This window comes from Dasypus novemcinctus, chromosome 2, assembly GCF_030445035.2.
Source record: "Dasypus novemcinctus isolate mDasNov1 chromosome 2, mDasNov1.1.hap2, whole genome shotgun sequence".
NCBI lineage: Eukaryota > Metazoa > Chordata > Mammalia > Cingulata > Dasypodidae > Dasypus > Dasypus novemcinctus.
Genome location: NC_080674.1, coordinates 138,925,043 through 138,944,726, shown reverse-complemented (window position 1 = coordinate 138,944,726; position 19,684 = coordinate 138,925,043). Strand labels below are relative to the sequence as shown.

The window sequence follows — 19,684 nt, the reverse complement described above, 5'->3', positions numbered from 1 at the left end:
CTTTATAGATGGATTTGTCCCTTAGGGCTGGGGAAGGACTGCTAAGTGGTATGGAATTTTTCTGTTTGGAGTAAAGAAATTGTTTTAAAGTTTTTTTGTGGTGATGAATGCATAGCATTGTGGTTATACAAATGGCCATTGATTATATACTTTGGATAGATTGCATAGTATGTAAATATATCTCAATAAAACTGCTTAATAAATAAATAAATAAATAATTGTGGAAGAATAGCCAGAAATAGCTACTGTGTTCAGCAGGAGAAGCATAGAAAGAATGAGAGATGAAGAATTTCCTTCTTGGTATATTTTTTGTTTATTATTATTATTATTGAAATAAAGTGATCTCATAATGATTGAAGTGATGAATGCACAGTTATGTGATTATACCAAATACCATTGATTGTACACTTTGGATGAATTTATGCTTTATTAATATGCATCAACAGAACTAATTTGTTTTAAAAAATGCATCTTTTGAGAAACTTTTTCCAAATATCAGAATTATGTTAATTTAGATGGACTTGTTCCTGTGTCAAGTTCACAAGAAAATCTAGAGACAATATTTTCAACTTTTTCTTTAATTACTTAAAAATAATTGTTTTTGCAATATTAACTTTTACCAAAAAGTAATATATTTTTTTGTAGATTGATTTGTCCTCAGTGCAAAAAGCATCTTTTGAAGAACTATTTCCAAATGTCAGCAATTATGTTAATTCAAAAGAAATTGTTCCTATAGCAAGTTCACAAGAAAATTCTTCAAATGAGGTAGTATTTTCAGTTTTTCCTCTAGTTTCTAAAAATGTAATTATTTTTATATGAGAGATTTTGTATATGGTATACTTTAAGAACTTTGTTACCCTGTTGAGGCCAACATCATCTACATGTGGAGGTATAGTCCCAAAATAAAAGATATTAGACTGCCACAGCCGAAGCATTTTGCATTGTCAGAGCTTGAGGTATTAAAAAGCTGGAGGAAATAGAATTTTCCTATTCTGATCCAAAATCCAGAAATTATGGTAACAACTTCAAATAAAGCATATTATACTAGAATGAATATATGAAAGTACTATGCTTTCTTAAATCAGATAACATAAAATTGATGATTCTAAAAGACGTGGGGGTGGACAGAGGTAGTAGAGAAAGGGGATGAGCAGAAGAATAAAGAAAGGCAGAAAAATAGAAGAGAAGAGAGAAAGAGACAGAGAGAAGGGAAGTAGTGGTAGAAAGAGAGGGAGGCGGAGGCAGAGATACAGAGAGAAAGAGGCAGAGAGAAAAAATAAAGAGGCTTTATTTAACTTTAGGGAACTGTAGTAGTTCAGTGCATCTGGACCTTTCCACTGTGACCTGAGGGTGAGGGTATGGGTTGGGGATGGTGAGGAGAAAGCTGGAAATGACACCAAGGTGTATCTAAAGGATATTGTAATCTATGCTAAGGAATTTGGATTTTTCCCTGAGGGGAACAAATGAAGGACTGTAAATAGGAGAATATCATATGTTCTTATATAAAGTTCATTTGATGTATTTGTGAATCACCCAACCCATGAACAAAGTAAATGTATGCATTTATTTAGGTCTTCCTTAATTTCTCCCAGAAATATTTTATCGATATTACCATGCAAATCAAATATCCCTCAGGATTTCATGCTTTTTATATTAATGTAAATGGCACTTTTTATTTCAGTTTCTGATTACTTAGTCCTCGTATATTGAAATATACTGATCTTATATCCTGCAAACTTGCTAAACTTATTTATTCCAGTAGTTTTTTTGAAGTTCTAGCAAACTATAGACAATTATGTCATCTGTGAATAAAGTTTTGCTTATTCCTTTGCAATCTTTTTTTTTTCACATAAGGAAGCATTTATTTGAGGTTTAACATGAAATCATACAAATAAAATTTGTATAAACACAAATCCACACTGAGGCATAACACAGATAGCAAAGGACAGAGTAAAAACAAAGAAAACTAATTGGCAGCTATATACAGTTGGACAGTTGTGTCTTGTACACTAGAAAGTCTTTTACAAAATAATCAGATCAACAGAAGACCAATCTTCAATGTTGTCCTGCAAGACGGGTACTTTATCATTTCCTCCTCTTTTCTCCAATGTCCTCCATTAGTATGGCTGGTAATTGTTTTGGTGATTGCCACCCCCTCGAGATGCCTTGCCATATGTGCTCTGTTGGCCACTGTAGTCTGCATATCCCTGTCCATATCCATAGCTCCCATAGTTATACCCAGTATAATCATATCCACCATAGCCACTATAGTTTTGATCACCACCCATAGGTACTATTGTAATTTTCATATCCTTGATCATAATAGTTATTAAATCCTTGGTTCCAGTTTTGGCCCTGACCTCGTCCACGACCCCTAGTACCACCTCGTCCACCAGCTGCAGCCCCTCTCCCTCCTTTCTGTTGTTGCTGTTGCTGCCTATATACTTCTTTGGGTTGTGCAACTTTGATTTCACACTTCCCAGAACCAATCTGATGGTATCTGCTCTCTAATAATTTCTTTACTGGCTCTTCATCTGTATATGTGATAAAGCAAAAGCCTCTTCTTTCCTTTGTTTTTGTATCCATAGGAAGTTCAATGTTTTCAATCTCTCCAAATGCTCCAAAATATTCTTTTATTTGTTCTTCAGAAGTATCTGGGCTCAAACTACCTACAAAGACTTTTTTTGGGGGTTCCTTCCCTTTTAATGCCTTCGCCCTTTTGGGGTCTATCAATTTACCATCCAGTTTGTGTTCCTTCAGTTCCAAAACCTTATCAACACTAGCAGCATCTTTGAGAAGCACAAATCCGGGAAACGGACTTTGGCCCAGTGGTTAGGGCGTCCGTCTACCATATGGGAGGTCCGCGGTTCAAACCCCGGGCCTCCTTGACCCGTGTGGAGCTGGCCATGCGCAGTGCTGATGCGCGCAAGGAGTGCCGCGCCACGCAAGGGTGTCCCCCGCGTGGGGGAGCCCCCACGCGCAAGGAGTGCGCCCGTGAGGAAAGCCGCCCAGCGTGAAAAGAAAAGCCGCCCAGCGTGAAAAGAAAGTGCAGCCTGCCCAGGAATGGCGCCACCCACACTTCCTGTGCCGCTGACGACAACAGAAACGGACAAAGAAACAAAGCAGACAAAGAAACAAGATGCAGCAAATAGACACCAAGAACAGACAACCAGGGGAGGGGGGGAAATTAAATAAATAAATAAATCTTTAAAAAAAAAAAAGAAAAAGAAAAGCACAAATCCAAATCCTCTTGATCTTCCAGTGACTGGATCTGTTTTAATTGTGCAGTCTACAACTTCTCCAAATTGAGACAAATAGTCAGATCTTTCTTGCTTGTATCCCAGCTCAAGCCTCCAATGAACATTTTACCGTCATCCTGCTGATTCTTGCTCGCATTGATCTTGGATCCCTCTGCAAATTCCTCTGTGTTGCTGTACTCGTTCAGGTCCTCCATGGTGGCGGAGCTGTCGGCAGGGGGGTGCTGGCGCGCAGACCGAGTCCCGGTAGCGGCGGCAGCGGAGCGTTGTATGGAGCTGGATTTAAAATGGCGGCGGAAGAGATTTTTTTTTTTTTTTTTAAGATTTATTTATTTATTTAATTCCCTCCCGCCTCCCCCGGTGGTCTGTTCTCTGTGTCTATTTGCTGCATCTTGTTTCTTTGTCCGCTTCTGTTATCGTCAGCCCCACGGGAAGTGTGGGCGGCGCCATTCCTGGGCAGGCTGCACTTTTCTTTCGTGCTGGGTGGCTCTCCTTATGGGGTGCACTCCTTGCACGTGGGGCTCCCCTATGCGGGGGACACCCCTGCGTGGCAGGGCACTCCTTGCACGTATCAGCACTGCGCGTGGGCCAGCTCCACACAGGTCAAGGAGGCCCGGGGTTTGAACCACGGACCTCGCATGTGGTAGACGGACACCCTAACCACTGGGCCAAGTCTGTTTCCCTTTACTTTGCAATCTTGATGCCTTTTATTTTTATTATTTTCTTGCCTATTTGCACTGGCTAGAATCTACTGTACAGTGTTGAATAGAAATGGTGATAACAGGCATCTTTTCTTTGTTACTGTATTTAGAAGGAAAGTATCCAATTGTTTGCTATGAAGTACAGTTGATTCTTGTTATTTCCGGTAGTTATTTCTTTAAAGTGACTATTAACACTGAATTAGTGAATATTGAACCATTGCTTCCAAGGGAAATATAGTAGATTTTTCTATATCTTCATTCAGTTTTGTCACTTTTTGTTTCATGCACTTTGAAGCTCTGTTATTAGGTTATAAACATTTAGGATTTTACAATGTCTAATCTGCTCTTAATCCCATCCAATGTATTTTTCATCTCAGAGATTGTATTTTCATCTTAAAATTTTGTTTCAATCTTTTTTATATCTTCCATATCTCTATTTAACTTTTTAAAACAATGGAGTATAGTTACAGTAATTGATTTAATGTCCTTTTCTGCTAATTCTAATACCTCTGCCAGTTCTGGGTTAGTTTCAACTGATTGTTTATCGGTCATGTTTTCCTACTTCTTTGCCTGCCTGGTAATCTTTGAATCACTGTAGATGTAAATTTTACCTTGGTGGGAATTTTTATATTTGTATAAATCTTCTTGAGCTTTGTTCTGTGATGAACTTAAGTTACTTGGAAACCATTTGATTCTTTCAGGTTTCACTTTTAAGATTTGTTAGACAAGTCTAGAACCATGCTCAGTCTAGGCATAATTATTCCTCACTGTGGAAGTAAGATCCTTCTTTGAGTTTTGAGATCTTGCTTGAGAACAGGCACTGTTCCTAATCCTGTGTAAGTGCCAGCATTGCTTCTGCTAATTCTTATATTGTTTCTTCACAAGCATATACTGATCAGCACTCTACTGAATACTCACCGGGAACCCTCTGCATATCTTTGGGTCTCTCCCTCTGAACAGCTCTTTCCTTTTTTACTCTCTTCTATGAACTGTAGCTGCCTTGGTCTCTCTGGGCTCTCAGCTCCATTTCTCAACTCAAGGAGAGTGCTAGGCTCTGCCATTTTCCCTCCCTGTACTACAGCCTGGAAACTCTCTCAAGGCTGTAAAGTGGGCCAATTAATTGTAGTACTCACCTTGTTTGTTTTCAAGGTATCACTGTCTTTCATTGATTTCCATTGTCATGAAAACTATTGTTGCATGTATTTTGTCTCATTTGTTCAGATGAAAGAATAAATCCTGTCCAGTTACTCTACCTAAGCAAGGAGAAGTTTTTGGAACTATCAATTTTTCTCTATGAATTCTCAGTAATCATGAAGGTAAGAAGAAAGGATAATTAGCTTCATCTATAGTTGGATTTTGGCTGTAGGCTGGATTGGATGGACAAAAAGGCAAAATATCTGGGGATATTGGCAAGAGAGTGATTAAAATGATAAATCATGACATCTGGATTGGAGAGAGTGATTTCTAGTCAACTGAGATGGCAGTATAAGACATTCTAGGGTACAATTTCCTGACAGAATTTTTTAACAACTAGCAAAAACTGGCCAAGCCATCTTCCTTAAGCTCTAAAAAACAGTAAAAGCATTGTAGTAACTGGGCAAGTGCCAAATCAAGAAAATACAGCTTGGAAAATTATCAGCAAAGTCCATGTTACCCTTGCTAGCTTCCTCTCCCCACCCATTTCCTCATCCCTTCTCTAGCATGATGTGGTGTCAGCCTGCACTCCCATTATGGATACCTGGACCAGTTACAGAGAGAGCAGAGTAACCCCTGTATGTCAGTGCCAATCTTTTGGGTGGAAACATGAAAAACTGAACCAGGAAACTTATTATTATTAAAATAAGTGCTGTTGAGGATATGGAGAAATGGGAAAATTATACTTTCTTGGTGGAAATTTAAAATGGTGGAGCCACTGTGGAAGACAGTTTGATAGTTCATCAGACAGGTAAGTATAGAATTACCATATAATCCAGCAATCCCACTTGTAAGTATATACTCCGAAGGATTGAAAGCAGGGAGTCAAATAGATATTTGCACACTGATATTCATAGCAGTATTAATTGCTAAGTATCTATCAGCTAATGAATAGATAAATAAAATTTGGTATATACATATAATGAAATATTTTTCAGCTGTAAAAAGGAAAGAACTGCTGACATATGTGACATGGATGAACCTTGGAGATCCCATGTTGAGGGAAATTAAGGTAGACAAAAAAACAAGGCAAAACAGGACAAATACTATGATCTCACTAATATGAAATAATTAAAATAAGCAAATTCATGGAGTCAAACTAAAATACAGGATACTCGGGACCAGGAAGGGGGTAGGGAATTAGGAGTTAATGCTTAAATTTTACAGTTTCAATTTAGAGGGATGGAAATTTTTAATAATGGATGCTGGTGATGGTAACACAATACTGTGGATGTAATTAACAACACTGAATTATATACTTGAATATAGTTAAAAGGGGGAAATTTTAGGTTATATATATGTTCCTAGAAAATAAATTTCAAAAAAACCCATTAGGACTATATATTGCAATCAATGAACCCTAGTGTAAACTGCATTATAACTAGTAGTATAATTGTAATAATGTTCTTTTATCAGCTGAAATAGATGTACCATGCTAACTCAAGGCATCAGTAATATGTGGTGTATATAGAACTCCAACTTTCTGCATGAGTATTTCTGTAAATGTACAACTTGTCTAATAAAAAAAATTATATTAAAAATTTGGAGAGGACTTCTAGAAAGATGGCATTGGAATAGGTAGGAAGGACTCAAATCTCTCACAAAATCAAATGAGGAAGGGCAAAAAGTTGTCTGAGGAACCTCCTTCGGGTTTTTCAAACCAGGAGAGTACTTCACACATCCCAGGAGAGCAAGGGACAAAGAAGCCAAAACGAAAACTGTGAGTTACTAGTCACTGTAGCTGGGAAACAGCACCCATCCTCCACCCTGAAGGTGAACAGCCTGGATAAAACCTATGGCTCTACAACCAACAGGAAGAGGAAGCAGGAGGATACAGCAGACAGCAGAGAGAGAGTGATTTCTCTTCAGTGAAATTGGCTAGGAGACCCAACTTTGAATCTAGGCTGGCGCTAGACCAGACACACCAGCAGTGAAGGTTGCAAGTGTCACCTCTGTGGAAAAGGTCGCCAATGTGTACCATCTGCTGGCTGGCTGCTCAGGAAACTTCAAGAAGAAAAACTGCTTTCAGGTATCTCTTGACCCTGTCATCAGGTATGCACCCCATTAGTGAGTCTCTGCCCTATTTTGATAAACTGAGCAAGTTATAGTTGACCCAAAAAATCAAAGAAGAGCCGTGAAACAAAACCACTAGGCAAGAAAGAGAAATTGATCATCAGAGTAAATTTACCAACCTATTCAGATGCCTAGATATAAAAAAAAAAAAAATTATAAGCCTTACAAAGAAAGAGGACAAGATGGCCCCACCAAAAAACAAACCAAAATCCTGACAAGGTACAGGATTTAAGATAATTAATCAATGATAATTACACAAATCTCATAAATTAATTCAAGGAATGGAAGGAAAATATGGCTAATGGGATAAAGGTTAAAAAGAAGACACTGGGAATCTGAGCCTCCTCTTGACATAAAGGTGCAATGGACACAACCAATCCAGTGTCCACATAGAAGAGGTGGCATTGGATTGGGAAAAGGGGACATAATGGACAAAGGGTATGGGGAAAGGCAGGAAGAGATGAGAGGTGGAGGCGTCTTCGGGACATGGAGCTGCCCTGGATGGTGCTTCAGAGGTAATCACCGGACATTGTAAATCCTCACAGGGCCTACTTGATGGAATAGAGGAGAGTATGGGCCATGATGTGAACCAATGTATATGAGGTGCAGAGGTGCCCAAAGATGTACTTACCAAATCCAATGGATATGTCATGATGATGGGAACGAGTGTTGTTGGGGGGGGGGAGAGGGGGGGTGGGGGGGTGGGGTTGAATGGGACCTCACATATATATTTTTATTGTAATATTATTACAAAGTCAATAAAAAATAAAAAAATAAAAAAAATAAAAAATAAAAAAAAAAAATAAAAAGAAGACACTGGATAAGCATAAAGAACAATTTGAAAGCCTGCAAAGAAAAGTAACAGTTTATGGGAATAAAAGACACAATGGATGAGATTAAAATTACATTAGAGACTGTGGCTCAATCATTTGGGCTCCAGTCTACCATATGGGAGGCCCTGGGTTCACATCCAAGGGCCTCCTTGTAAAAAGGCAGGCTCACCCGCATGCCATGGAGAGCTGCCAGCCCATAAGCACTGCAGAGAGCTAACTCAGCAAGGTGATGCAACAACAAAAAAAAGGGAGACAAGTAAAAACACAAAAGAGCACACAGTGAATGGACACAGAGAGCAAAACGACAAGCAAGCCACAAGGAGGGGGGGAAATAAATAAAAACAAATACACACAGAAGAATGCACAGCGATTCTACACAGAGAGCAGACAGCAAGCAAGCCACAACGGGGGGGGATAAAAAAAATTTACATTAGAGGGAAGCAGATGTACCTCAAGCAATTGAGCTCCCGCCGCGATTGAGCTCCCGCCTACCACTTGGGAGGTCTGTGGTTCAGTTCCTGGTACCTACTAAAGAAGACAACAAGCTGGTGCAACAGGCAGGCACAGCAAGCTGATCCAACAAGATGATGATACAACAGACACAGAAGGAAGAACATAATGAAAGACACAACAAAGCAGGCCACAGAGGTGGTATAAGTGATAAGGCACCTCCCTTCCACATTGGAGGTCCCAGGTTCAGTTCCTGGTGCCTCCTAAAGAAGCAAAGAAGATGAACAGACACAACAAGTGTAAACAATGAGGGGCTGGGGAGAAATAAATAAATTAATCTTAAAAAATATATATTTTAGAGGCATATAACAGTAGATTTGAATTGATTGAAGACCGAATTAGTGAATTGGAGGACCAAGCATCTGATCTTCAAAAGACAGGAAAAGAAAAAGAGTAAAGAATGGAAAAAATGGAACAGGCGTCAGGGAATTAAATGACAACATGAAACACAGAAACATATGAGTTATCAGTGTCCCAGAAGGGGAAGAAAACAGAAAAAGGGCAGAAAGAATATTTCTGGAAATAATGATCAAAAACTTCCCAACCCTTTGTAAGACATAGATGTTAATATCCAAAAAGAACAATGTACCCAAACCAGAATAAATCTAAATAGACCTACTCTGAGACACCTACTATTCAGAATAACAAATACCAGACATAAAGAAAGGACTCTGAAAGCAGCAAGAGAAAATCAATGCATCATACACCAGGGAACCTCAATAAGACTAAATGCCAATCTCTCCTCAAAAACCATGGAGGTGAGAAGAAAGTGGTATGATGTATTTAAGGTACTGAAAGAGAAAAACTGCCAACCAAGAATTCTTTTTTTTTTTTTTAAAGTCATTGATTATACACTTTATTTATTTTTAAAGATTTATTTATTTATTTAATTCCCTCCCCTCCCCTGGTTGTCTGTTCTCTGTGTCTATTTGCTGCATCTTGTTTCTTTTTCTGCTTCTGTTGTCGTCAGCAGCACGGGAAGTGTGTGCGGCGCCATTCCTGGGCAGGCTGCACTTTCTTTCGCGCTGGGCGGCTCTCCTTACAGGGCACACTCCTTGCGCGTGGGGCTCCCCTACGCGGGGGACACCCCTGCATGGCACGGCACTCCTTGCGCGCATCAGCACTGTGCATGGGCCAGCTCCACATGGGTCAAGGAGGCCCGGGGTTTGAACCGCGGACCTCCCATGTGGTAGACAGACACCCTAACCACTGGGCCAAGTCTGTTTCCCCAAGAATTCTTTATGTGACAAAACTGTCTTTCAAAAATGAAGGTGATTTTAAATTCTTCACAGACAAACAAAAACTGAGAGAGTATGTTCCAAAAGACCAGATTTACAAGAGATACTAAAGGGAGTGCCATAGCCTAAAAGGAAAAAACAAGGGCAAGAGACTTGGAAAAAGTGTACAAATAAAGATTATTAGTAAGGGTAACTTAAAGGGTAGAAAGACAGACAATATTAAGGTATGGAGGGAAGCGGACTTGGCCCAGTGGTTAGGGCGTTTGTCTACCACATGGGAGGTCCGCAGTTCAAACCCTGGGCCGCCCTGACCCGTGTGGATCAGGCCCACATGCGGTGCTGATGCGCACAAGGAGTGCCCTGCCACGCAGGGGTGTCCCCGCGTAGGGGAACCCCATGTGCAAGAAGTGCGCCCCGTAAGCACAGCCACCCAGCACAAAAGAACGTGCAGCCTGCCCAAGAATGGCACTACCCACACAGAGAGCTGATGCAGCAAGATGACACAACAAAAAGAGACACAGATTCCAGTGCCGCTGACAACAACAGAAGTGAACAAAGAACATGCAGCAAATGGACACAGAGAACGGACAATTGGGGGCGCGGGGAGGAGAGAGAAATTAATTAATTAATTAATTAATTTTTAAAAAAGATATGGCAATAGAAAGCCAAAAGATAAAATGGACGAAGTAAGCAATGCATTTACAGTAATAACATTGAACATGAATGGATCAAATTCCCCAATCAACTGACATAGACCAACAGAATGGATTTTAAAATGTGACCCATTTATATGCTCTCTATGAGAGACTCACCTCAGACATAAGGACACAACCAGGTTGAAAGTGAAAGTTTGGAAAAAGATATTACATGAAATTGTAATCAGAAAAAGATCACAAAGAGCAATGCTATTATTGGACAAAATAGATTTTAAATGAAAAACTGTTAAAAGAGATGAAGAAGGCATTATATTTTAATAAAAGGGGCAACTCACCAAGAAGAAATAACTATAATATTTGTGCATCTAATCCGGGCACCCTAAGATACATGAGGCACACACTGGGAGAAAGAGACATTTCTCCAATAATAGTTGGAGACTTCAATACACCACTCTTATTGGATAGAGCATCTGGACAGAGGACAAATAAGGATACACAGAGCTTGAGTAATATGATAATTAAACTAGGCCTAACAAGCATTTATAGAGCATTACATTCCAAAACAGCAGGGTATATGTTCTTTTCAAGTGTTCATGTCCTTCTCCTGGATAGATTATATATTGGGTCCCAAGACATGTCTCAATAAATGTAAAAAGACTGAAATTATACAAAGCACTTTTGCTGATCATAACAGAAGGAAGCAGGAAATTAATAACAGATGAGAAAAAAAAGGAAAATTCACAAGTATCTGGAGATTTAAATAATCAGTGGGTCAAAGTAGATAATGCAAGGAAAATCCATAAATATCTTGAGATGAATAAAAATGACACAACATATCTAAACCTATGGAATACAGCAAAGGCAGTGCTCAGAGGGAAATTTATAGCCCTAAATGCATACATTTAAAAAGAAGAGAGAGCTAAAATCAAAGACCTAACTTCACACCTGGAAGAACTAGAAAAAGAATAGCAAACTAATCCCAAACCAAACAGAAAGATTAGAGAGGAAATAAATGAAACTGAGAGCAAAAAACAATAGAGACCATCAATAACATCAGAAGTTGGTTCTTTGAGAAGATCAGCAAAACTGATAAACCCTTAGCTATACAAATAGAGGGAAAAAAAGTGAAAATGCAAATAAGAAAAATCAGAAATTAGGGTGTCCTATGACAGAGCCACCACCGCCATCATGGAGCTACCACTGTGGAGTAACAGCTTCTATCACCCAGGACTGGGCCCTTGAGGTGGAGGCAAGAAAATGGCAGACAACTTCTGTGCTGCTGACAGGAATGTGGAGATCTGGAAGATCAAGAAGTTCATCAAGTGTTTGGAGGCAGCCCACGGCAGTGGTGTAAGCATGATTTCATTGATCTTTCCACCCAAAGACACAAGTGGCAAAAATGTTAGCAGATGAGTTTGGAACTACATCTAATACTAAGCCATGAGTAAACCTCCTTTCAGTCCTGGAGCCATTACATCTGTACAAAAAGACTCAAACTTTATAACAAAGTACCTCCAAATGATCTGGTTGTTTACTGTGGAACAAGTATAATGGAAGAAGGAAAGGAAAAGAAAGTCAATGTTGACTTTCAGCCTTTCAAACCAATTGATATGTCATTACATTTGTGTGACAACAAATTTCATATCGAGGTTCATACAGTGCTACTTTTGGATGATAGAAAGTTGGTTTCATTGTGATAAATGGTAAGGGTGCATTTTTTGGCACACTGCAAGGAAACACAGGAGGAGTCCTACGCAATTCACTGTGGATATCCCAAAGAAACATAGTAGAGGAGGTCAGAATGCCATGTGTTTTGCCCATTTAAGAATGGAAAAATGAGATAACTATGTTCAGAAAGTAGCTGAGACTGTGTACAGCTGTTCATTTCTGGGGACAAAGTGAATGTGGCTGGTCTCATTTTAGCTGGATCCAAGCTGACTTTAAAACTGAACTAAGTCAATCTGGTTTGTTTGATCAGAGTTTGCAATCAGAAGTTTTAAAATTAGTTGATATCTCCTATGGCAAAAGAAAATGGATTCAGCCAAGCTATTGAGTTTTCTACTGACATTCTCTCCAATGTATAATTTATTCAAGAAAAAAATTAATAGGATGATGTTTTGATGAAATCAGCCAGGACACGGACAAGTACTTTTTTGGAGTTGAAGATACACGAAAGGCTTTGGAAATGGCAGCTGTAGAGATTATAATAGTCTATGAAAATCTTGATATAATGAGATATGTTCTTCATTGTCAAGGCACAGAAGAGGAGAAAGTTCTCTAACTCCTGAACAAAAGAAGTATAAATCTTATTTCACAAAAGACAGGACAGGAATATGAGCTGATAGCATGCCCCTGATGGAATGATTTGCTAACAACTATAAAACATTTGGAGTAACATTAGAAATTGTCACAAATAAGTCACAAGAAAGATTCCAGGTCATGAAAGATTTGGTGGAATTCAAAGTATCTTGTGGTACTGAGTAGATTTCCGGGAATGGAATACCAAGGAGGAAATTATGAGTTTTTTACCTTCATGATTACTAGGTAGTTGACATGGGTCTCACATACTGTGCCTCACTCTCCAGCATCCAATGCAAGGAGCATACCTGTGGTGGAATCAGAAAAGATCCCTGCCTTACAATTGGAACATTTCCAGAACTTAATTAAAGAGCATTGGATAGTGAAAAGAAAACGAGCAAAACTAGACCCAACCCTGCGCTTTGGTTTGTCATGCACAGCACCCTACAGCTAAATTCCTAAATGCCGCTTGGGACTAATTTAAAAAAGAATCCCAGTTTTTACTTTTACTCGATTGTGAAATGGGTTGTTCTTGTATTTTATGCAGAAAAAATTATTTTTTTAACCTTCATATATAGAAGCAAAAATACCTGAATTGCTATAAACCTTCAAAAATTAACAGAAGTGAAATCATACTGATTTGTTTCTTATTTTGGTTGGAGAAAAATTGCTGCATTTCACAGTGACTATTTCCATGGCATTTTCAATCTAGACTGCATAAGAAGAAATGTATGTGGCAAAATGTTGGAATGATTTCTTTCTTGGTCTCTGTTTAATGTTGAAAGGGCAAACTAATAGGCAATTTCAACTTTACTTCCTCACACTACCTCTCCCCTTGCAGACTGTTGGTTTTAGGAATGCAAATTGCATTTGTGAAGTCAACTGACTCTTTAAGATGTGGACCACTGCACTGTTTCCTTCTGACTGTTTTGTAGATGCATCTGTGCCCATGGGTTGAGAACCCTCAGCATCAGTTGCTTTGACAAGGGTTCCATAGTCTTAGCCTACTAGAAACCAGTTTGGGATGAGTATGATGGTGTCTTTGCTTTTGCTGAGATTGTAAGAAATAAAACATGCAATTTAGGCAGAAGCAAAATAACAACAACAACAACAATGAAAAACCAGAAAACTGCAAGTGACGGAGAGGGTGTGGAGAAATTGGAACACTCATTCACTGCTGATGGGGACATAGAATAGCGCAGCCACTGTGTAGGACAGTTTGGCAGTTCCTCAGGAAGCTAACTATAGAATTTCCATATAACCTGGCAATCCCACTACTAGGTATATACCCAGAAGAATTGAAAGCAGGGACATAAACAAATATATACACACCAATGTTCATAGCAGGATTTTTCACAATTGCCAAAAGAGGGAAGCAACCCAAGTGTCCATCAACAAATGAATGGATAAACAAAATAAAGTGTGTGTGTGTATATATATATATGATGAAACATTATTCAGCTGTAAGAAGGAATGAAGTACTGACACATGCAACAACATGGATGAGCCTTGAGGACCTTAAGTTGAGTGAGTCACTAGAGGACAAATATTGATGATTTCACTGATGGGAACTAAGGATATTGAGCAGACTCATGGAGGTAGAGTTAGGAAGATAGGTTATCAGGAGTTAAAAGGGGTATGGAGACTGGTGAGCTGGTGCTTAAACCTTACGTCCAAAGCATAAGCATCAAAAAAAAAAATAGACAAATGGGATCTTCTAAAAATTGAACACTTTTGTTCTTCAGAAGGCTTTGTCAGGAAAGTAAAAGGCAACCTTCGAAATAGGAGAAATTATGTGGAACCACATATCCAATAAGGGTTTGTTGTTTTTTTTAAAGATTTATTTATTTCTCTCCCCTTGCCTGCCCCCCACGCCCACCCCAGTTGTCTGCTTTCTGTGTCCATTCACTGTGTGTTCTTCTGTGTCCGCTTGTATTCTTGTCAGTGGCACCAGGAATCTGTGTCTCTTTTGGTTGCATCATCTTGCTGTGTCAGCTCTCCGAGTGTGCGGCACCATGCCTGGGCAGGCTGCGCTTTTTTTGTGCTGGGCGGCTCTCCTTATGGGGTGCACTCCTTGCGCGTAGGGCTCCCCTATGCAGAGGACACCGCTGTGTGGCACGGCACTCCTTGTGCGCATCAGCAGTGCACGTGGACCAGCTCATCACATGGGTCAGGAAGCCCTGGGTTTGAACTCTGGACCTCCCATGTGGTAGGTGGCCGCTCTATCGGTTGAGCCAAATCCGCTTCCCCCAGTAAGGGTTTGATATCTATGTTATACAAAGAGATCATACAACTTAATGATAAAAGACAAGCAAGCTAACTGAAAAATGGGCAGAAGACTTGAATAAACATTTCTCCAAAGAAGAAATACAAATGGTCAAAAGGCACATGAAAAAGTGTTCAGCATCATTTTTAGGGAAATGCATATCAAAACTACAATGAGATACCATTTCACCCTTTATAGAATAGCCTTCAGAAAAAAAAAAAAAACTGAAAACTATGAAAACTACAGGAACTATAGAGGATATGGACAAATAGAAACACCCCTTCACTGTTGGTGGGAATGTAGAGTGGTGCAGCCTCTGTGGAAGTCAGTTTGGCAAGAAACAATATAGAACTGCTGAATAATCCCATTACTAGGAATATATTCAGAAGAACTGAAAGCAATGAGGTGAACTGACATTTGCACACTGATGTTCATAGCAGCATTAAAATTTTCTAAAATATGGAGCCAGCCAAAGAGTCCATCAGCTGATGAATGGATAAACAAAATGTGGAATATACATACAATGGAATACTATTTAGCTGTAAGAAGAAATGAAATCAGGATGCATATGACAACAAGGATGAACCTTGAGGATATTATGTTAAGTGAAATAAGCCAGGCACAAAAGGATAAATATTGTGTGGTCTCACTAAAATGAATTAAATACAATGGGGAATGCATGGAGGTAAATTCTAGAGTATAGGTTACTAGGAAATAGAATGTAGATTGAGAAAGGGAGCTGATGCTCAATGTATATAGAATGTTAAGAAGGTTTATTGTGAACATATGGAAATAAGCATTTGATGGTAACACATGATAGTGAGTATAACCAACACTGCTGATTTATAAATGGTATTGTTGCTGAAAGGGGTAGTCTGTGGGTATAAATGCCAATTAAAAGGAAACTAGAGAATAATTTAGGGTATATTAACATAGTGATCTTGGGAGGTGGATAAAGATTTTGATTAATAATATAAATATAAGAATATTCTTGTTTCAGTAAGTATTAAGAATATGGTGATACATGGGAAAATTATAAATAATATAAGTTATGGACAATAGTTAACAGTAATATTGTAATATTTTTGCAGCAATGGCACAGAAGATCTATCAGTTCTAAGAGACAACTATAAGGGGCATAAAGGTTATGGGATTTTTCCTTCTGGAGTTACAAAAATATTCTAAAATTGAGGTGATGACAGCACAACTCTATGATGGAAATGAGAGCCACTGAATGTACACTTTGAATGGATTGTACAAAACATAGGTCTGTGTAACACAGGGAATTCAGTGGTAGAAGATGGACTATGGTTAACAGACAAATATGGGAACATTCTCTCATGAACTCTAAGAAACGTGTAGTAGTAATACAAGGTGTTAATAATCAGGTTGGTTGGGTATAAAAACACCAAAAATAAGATATGAGTTATGGTTAGTAGCAGTATTTTAACAATGCTATTTCATAGTTTGTAACAAATGTTTTATAATGGTGGGGTGATGTATGGGTGCCATGTATGATATGCATGTTTGTAAGTTTCCAAATTTTTACAATACACTTATTGTTTATGTACATTCATGTATGAATGATATACTTGAATAAAATTTTTTTTTTAATTGGAGAGAAGGACAAGAGGACAGGAATAGGAGTCTTATGTTAAGAGATTAAAAATTATAAGACCAACAGTCAGGTGTGGGACCTGGATAACAGAGTGAGAAAATTGGAAAAATAAGTGGCCAGAGACTGGAATAACTCAATTTCATGTTTCTAACTTAAAAGAGGTTTGACTAATGACAAAATCCATAGTGTAGGCATGCAAGGGAATTAGTGCAATGAAATGGAGATTAATTTTGATAGAATTTAGGAGGTAAAAAAGCTGAAAAGCCAAGTATTGAATGAGTTATTGACATGGGTATAAAAGTTGATCAGAACAACAGCAGAATTTGGGGTGCTAAATACCAAAGTCCTCAAATGCAAGGAAATAACAGTGAATACCTGTAGATTAAAATTCTTACTCTCTACCCCTGCATTTCAAACTTGATGGGACTTTGATAGAGGAACAGGGATTATTATGGTTTAAGATGTCATCTATCCCAGAAAAACATGTTCTTAAATCTATTCCATTCCTGTGGGTATGAACTCATTATGAGTAGGGCCTTTTGATGAGGTTAAGGTATGACCCACCTCAATCAGGATGGACCTGAATCCTGTTGCTAGAGTCCTTTATAAGACAATGAAATTCAGACATACAGAGAGATAGCCACAGAAGTAAGAAGCCAGAAATCAACAAAACCCAGAGGAAAAGGGAGAGATCAGCAGATGTTGCCACATGCTTTGCCATGTGGCAGAGGAGTCAAGGATCACCAGCAGCTGGTCTTTGAGAAGAAAGCAATGCCTTAATGATGCCATGAGTTGGACATTTTCCCAGCTTTCAACTATGGGTGAATAAATTCCCATTGCTTAACCTGATCCATTTCATGGTATTTGCATTGAGCAGCATAGGAAACTAAAACAGGTTCTTCAGGTATATTCATTCTATTTTTCTGTTACACCATTGATATTTTTTTAGTTTGGTAAAAATGTTATTTTTCAAGAATTTTCTTATATTTTAATTAGTCACCTGTCTTTTTTATTTTTGATATACATATTCTCTCAGATCTTTCTACTGATACTAAAGACTTTAAAAGTTCTCTTTTGTACACTGAATTACTTTTTGCTTCCAGTTTTACTTTTTATTCAGACTGGCCTTTGCCCTTCATCCTATCTTTCATCAAATATCTGATGATTTGGGGTTGTCTTTTTTTTTGTTTATAAATGAAAAACTAGATTGATGATTTTAGGTGGTTTACCATTGCAAGAATATAGTTCTATTTTCTTAATAGACTTTGACTTTGATGGGGCTAACTTGAGGCTATGTATAATTGGACCACTCAGGTAGGAAGCTGACTGACCTAGAGGGTGAAGTGCAGTAGACAAAAGCTTCACCAAAAAAGAATTGCTAAAATTCACTCATCTACATTATAAAAATCTCAGAACATTTCATTTGTTTATTCATTAAACCAATACATAGTGAGCATTTATTATGTGCCATGTACACAGAGCTATATTTATATATATATGTATGTGTGGGTGGGTGGGTGTGTATAATCACTCTGGAGTTTATTGTCTGGTGAGGAAGACAGACACAAGGGTAAAATTGCAAGTCTTACAAGTGATGCGAAGGAAAGCTACATGGTACTATGAGAGCCTGTATGAGGAGTGCATGATGTGGTTGAGGAGATAATGGAAAACTTTTTCTGATATACTTAACAGTTGACCTTAGATCCTAAGGATAAGTAAGTTAACTACGCATTGTTTTTAAACCTTTTTACCTAATAATTAAAGAGCACTGTCAAAATATTACTACTAAACAAAATATTTTTCCCCTAACCAATCCTATTATTATCTTTTATTTTTATTTTTTATTTCTTTCTCTCCCCTGACCCCCTCTCCACCCCAGTTGTCTGTTCTCTGTGTCCATTTGCTGCATGTTCTTTTGTCCGCTTCTGTTGTTGTCAGCAGCACAGGAATCTGTGTCTCTTTTTGTTGCGTCATCTTGCTGCGTCAGCTCTCCTTGTGGGCAGTGCCATTCTTGGGCAGGCTGCACTTTCTTTTGCACTGGGTGGCTGTCCTTATAGGGCACACTCCTTGCACGTGGGGCACCCCTATGCGGGGACACCCCTGCGTAGCACGGCACTCCTTGCGCACATCAGCACGGCGCGTGGGCCAGCTCCACACGGGTCAAGGAGGCTCGGGGTTTGAACTGCAGACCTCCCATGTGGTAGGCGGACATCCTATCCACTGGGCCACGTCTGCTTCCCCCTATTATTATCTTTATATGATTTATATATGAACATACATAAACAATTATATGTATAGTAAAAGTTGTGAACTTAGAAAACGAACATGTATAACATCATACAGGGTCCCATACATCAACCCTCCACCAACACCTTGCATTGTCATGAGATGTTTGTTACAAATTATGAAAGAATATTGTCAGTCTTACTACTAATCATAGTCCTTATCTTACATGTGGTCTGTTTTTCCCCCAACCCACCCTTTTATTATTTTTTAAATATATTTTTTATGACAGAAGTTGTAAACTTATAAAACAATCATGCACATGTGCAGAATTCCCAAACATCCCTCCATCAACACACCACAATGTGGTGTATCATTTGCTACAGATAAAATAATATCATCTGATTGTTACCATGTCCATAGTGTACATTTGGCTCACGTTTTCCATACTGCCTCAGTATCAACACAGTACATCTTTTGCATAGAGGCAAGAATATTATATTATTACTACTAACCACAGTCCATAAGTCACACCAGCTGTATTTTTCCCATGCTTCTCCACATTCCCAACACCCTGCAGTACTGATATACATTTGTTCTAGCTAAAAAGGATGCTCTTGCATCTGTACCATCAACCACCTCTTGGTTTACTGTGCTATCCAGTTCCTAGATTATTCTCTGGTATTCTGTCAATTGGCATTTATATAACGAGACTACCATTTTCAGTCATACCCCATTTATAAACTTGCTGTTACTGTGTGTTACCATCCACTCTATACATTTCCATATCTTTACAATAAAGCTAATTAAAAGTTCC

At 38.6% G+C, this 19,684-nt stretch overlaps 1 protein-coding gene and 2 pseudogenes across 1 annotated transcript in view; 2 read left to right on the top strand and 1 right to left on the bottom strand.

The window, feature by feature from the left end:
* The window catches only part of MEIKIN (meiotic kinetochore factor), a 175,149-nt gene that overhangs the window by 75,939 nt on the left and 79,526 nt on the right, over positions 1-19,684 (top strand). Inside the window, exon 11 of the mRNA XM_058278131.1 lies at positions 646-765. Coding sequence (XP_058134114.1) covers positions 646-765 — 120 coding nt within the window. The remainder of the gene's footprint in view (positions 1-645; positions 766-19,684) is intronic.
* LOC139439851 (heterogeneous nuclear ribonucleoprotein D-like pseudogene) lies at positions 1,983-3,454 on the bottom strand (annotated as a pseudogene).
* LOC139439850 (eukaryotic peptide chain release factor subunit 1 pseudogene) lies at positions 11,720-13,010 on the top strand (annotated as a pseudogene).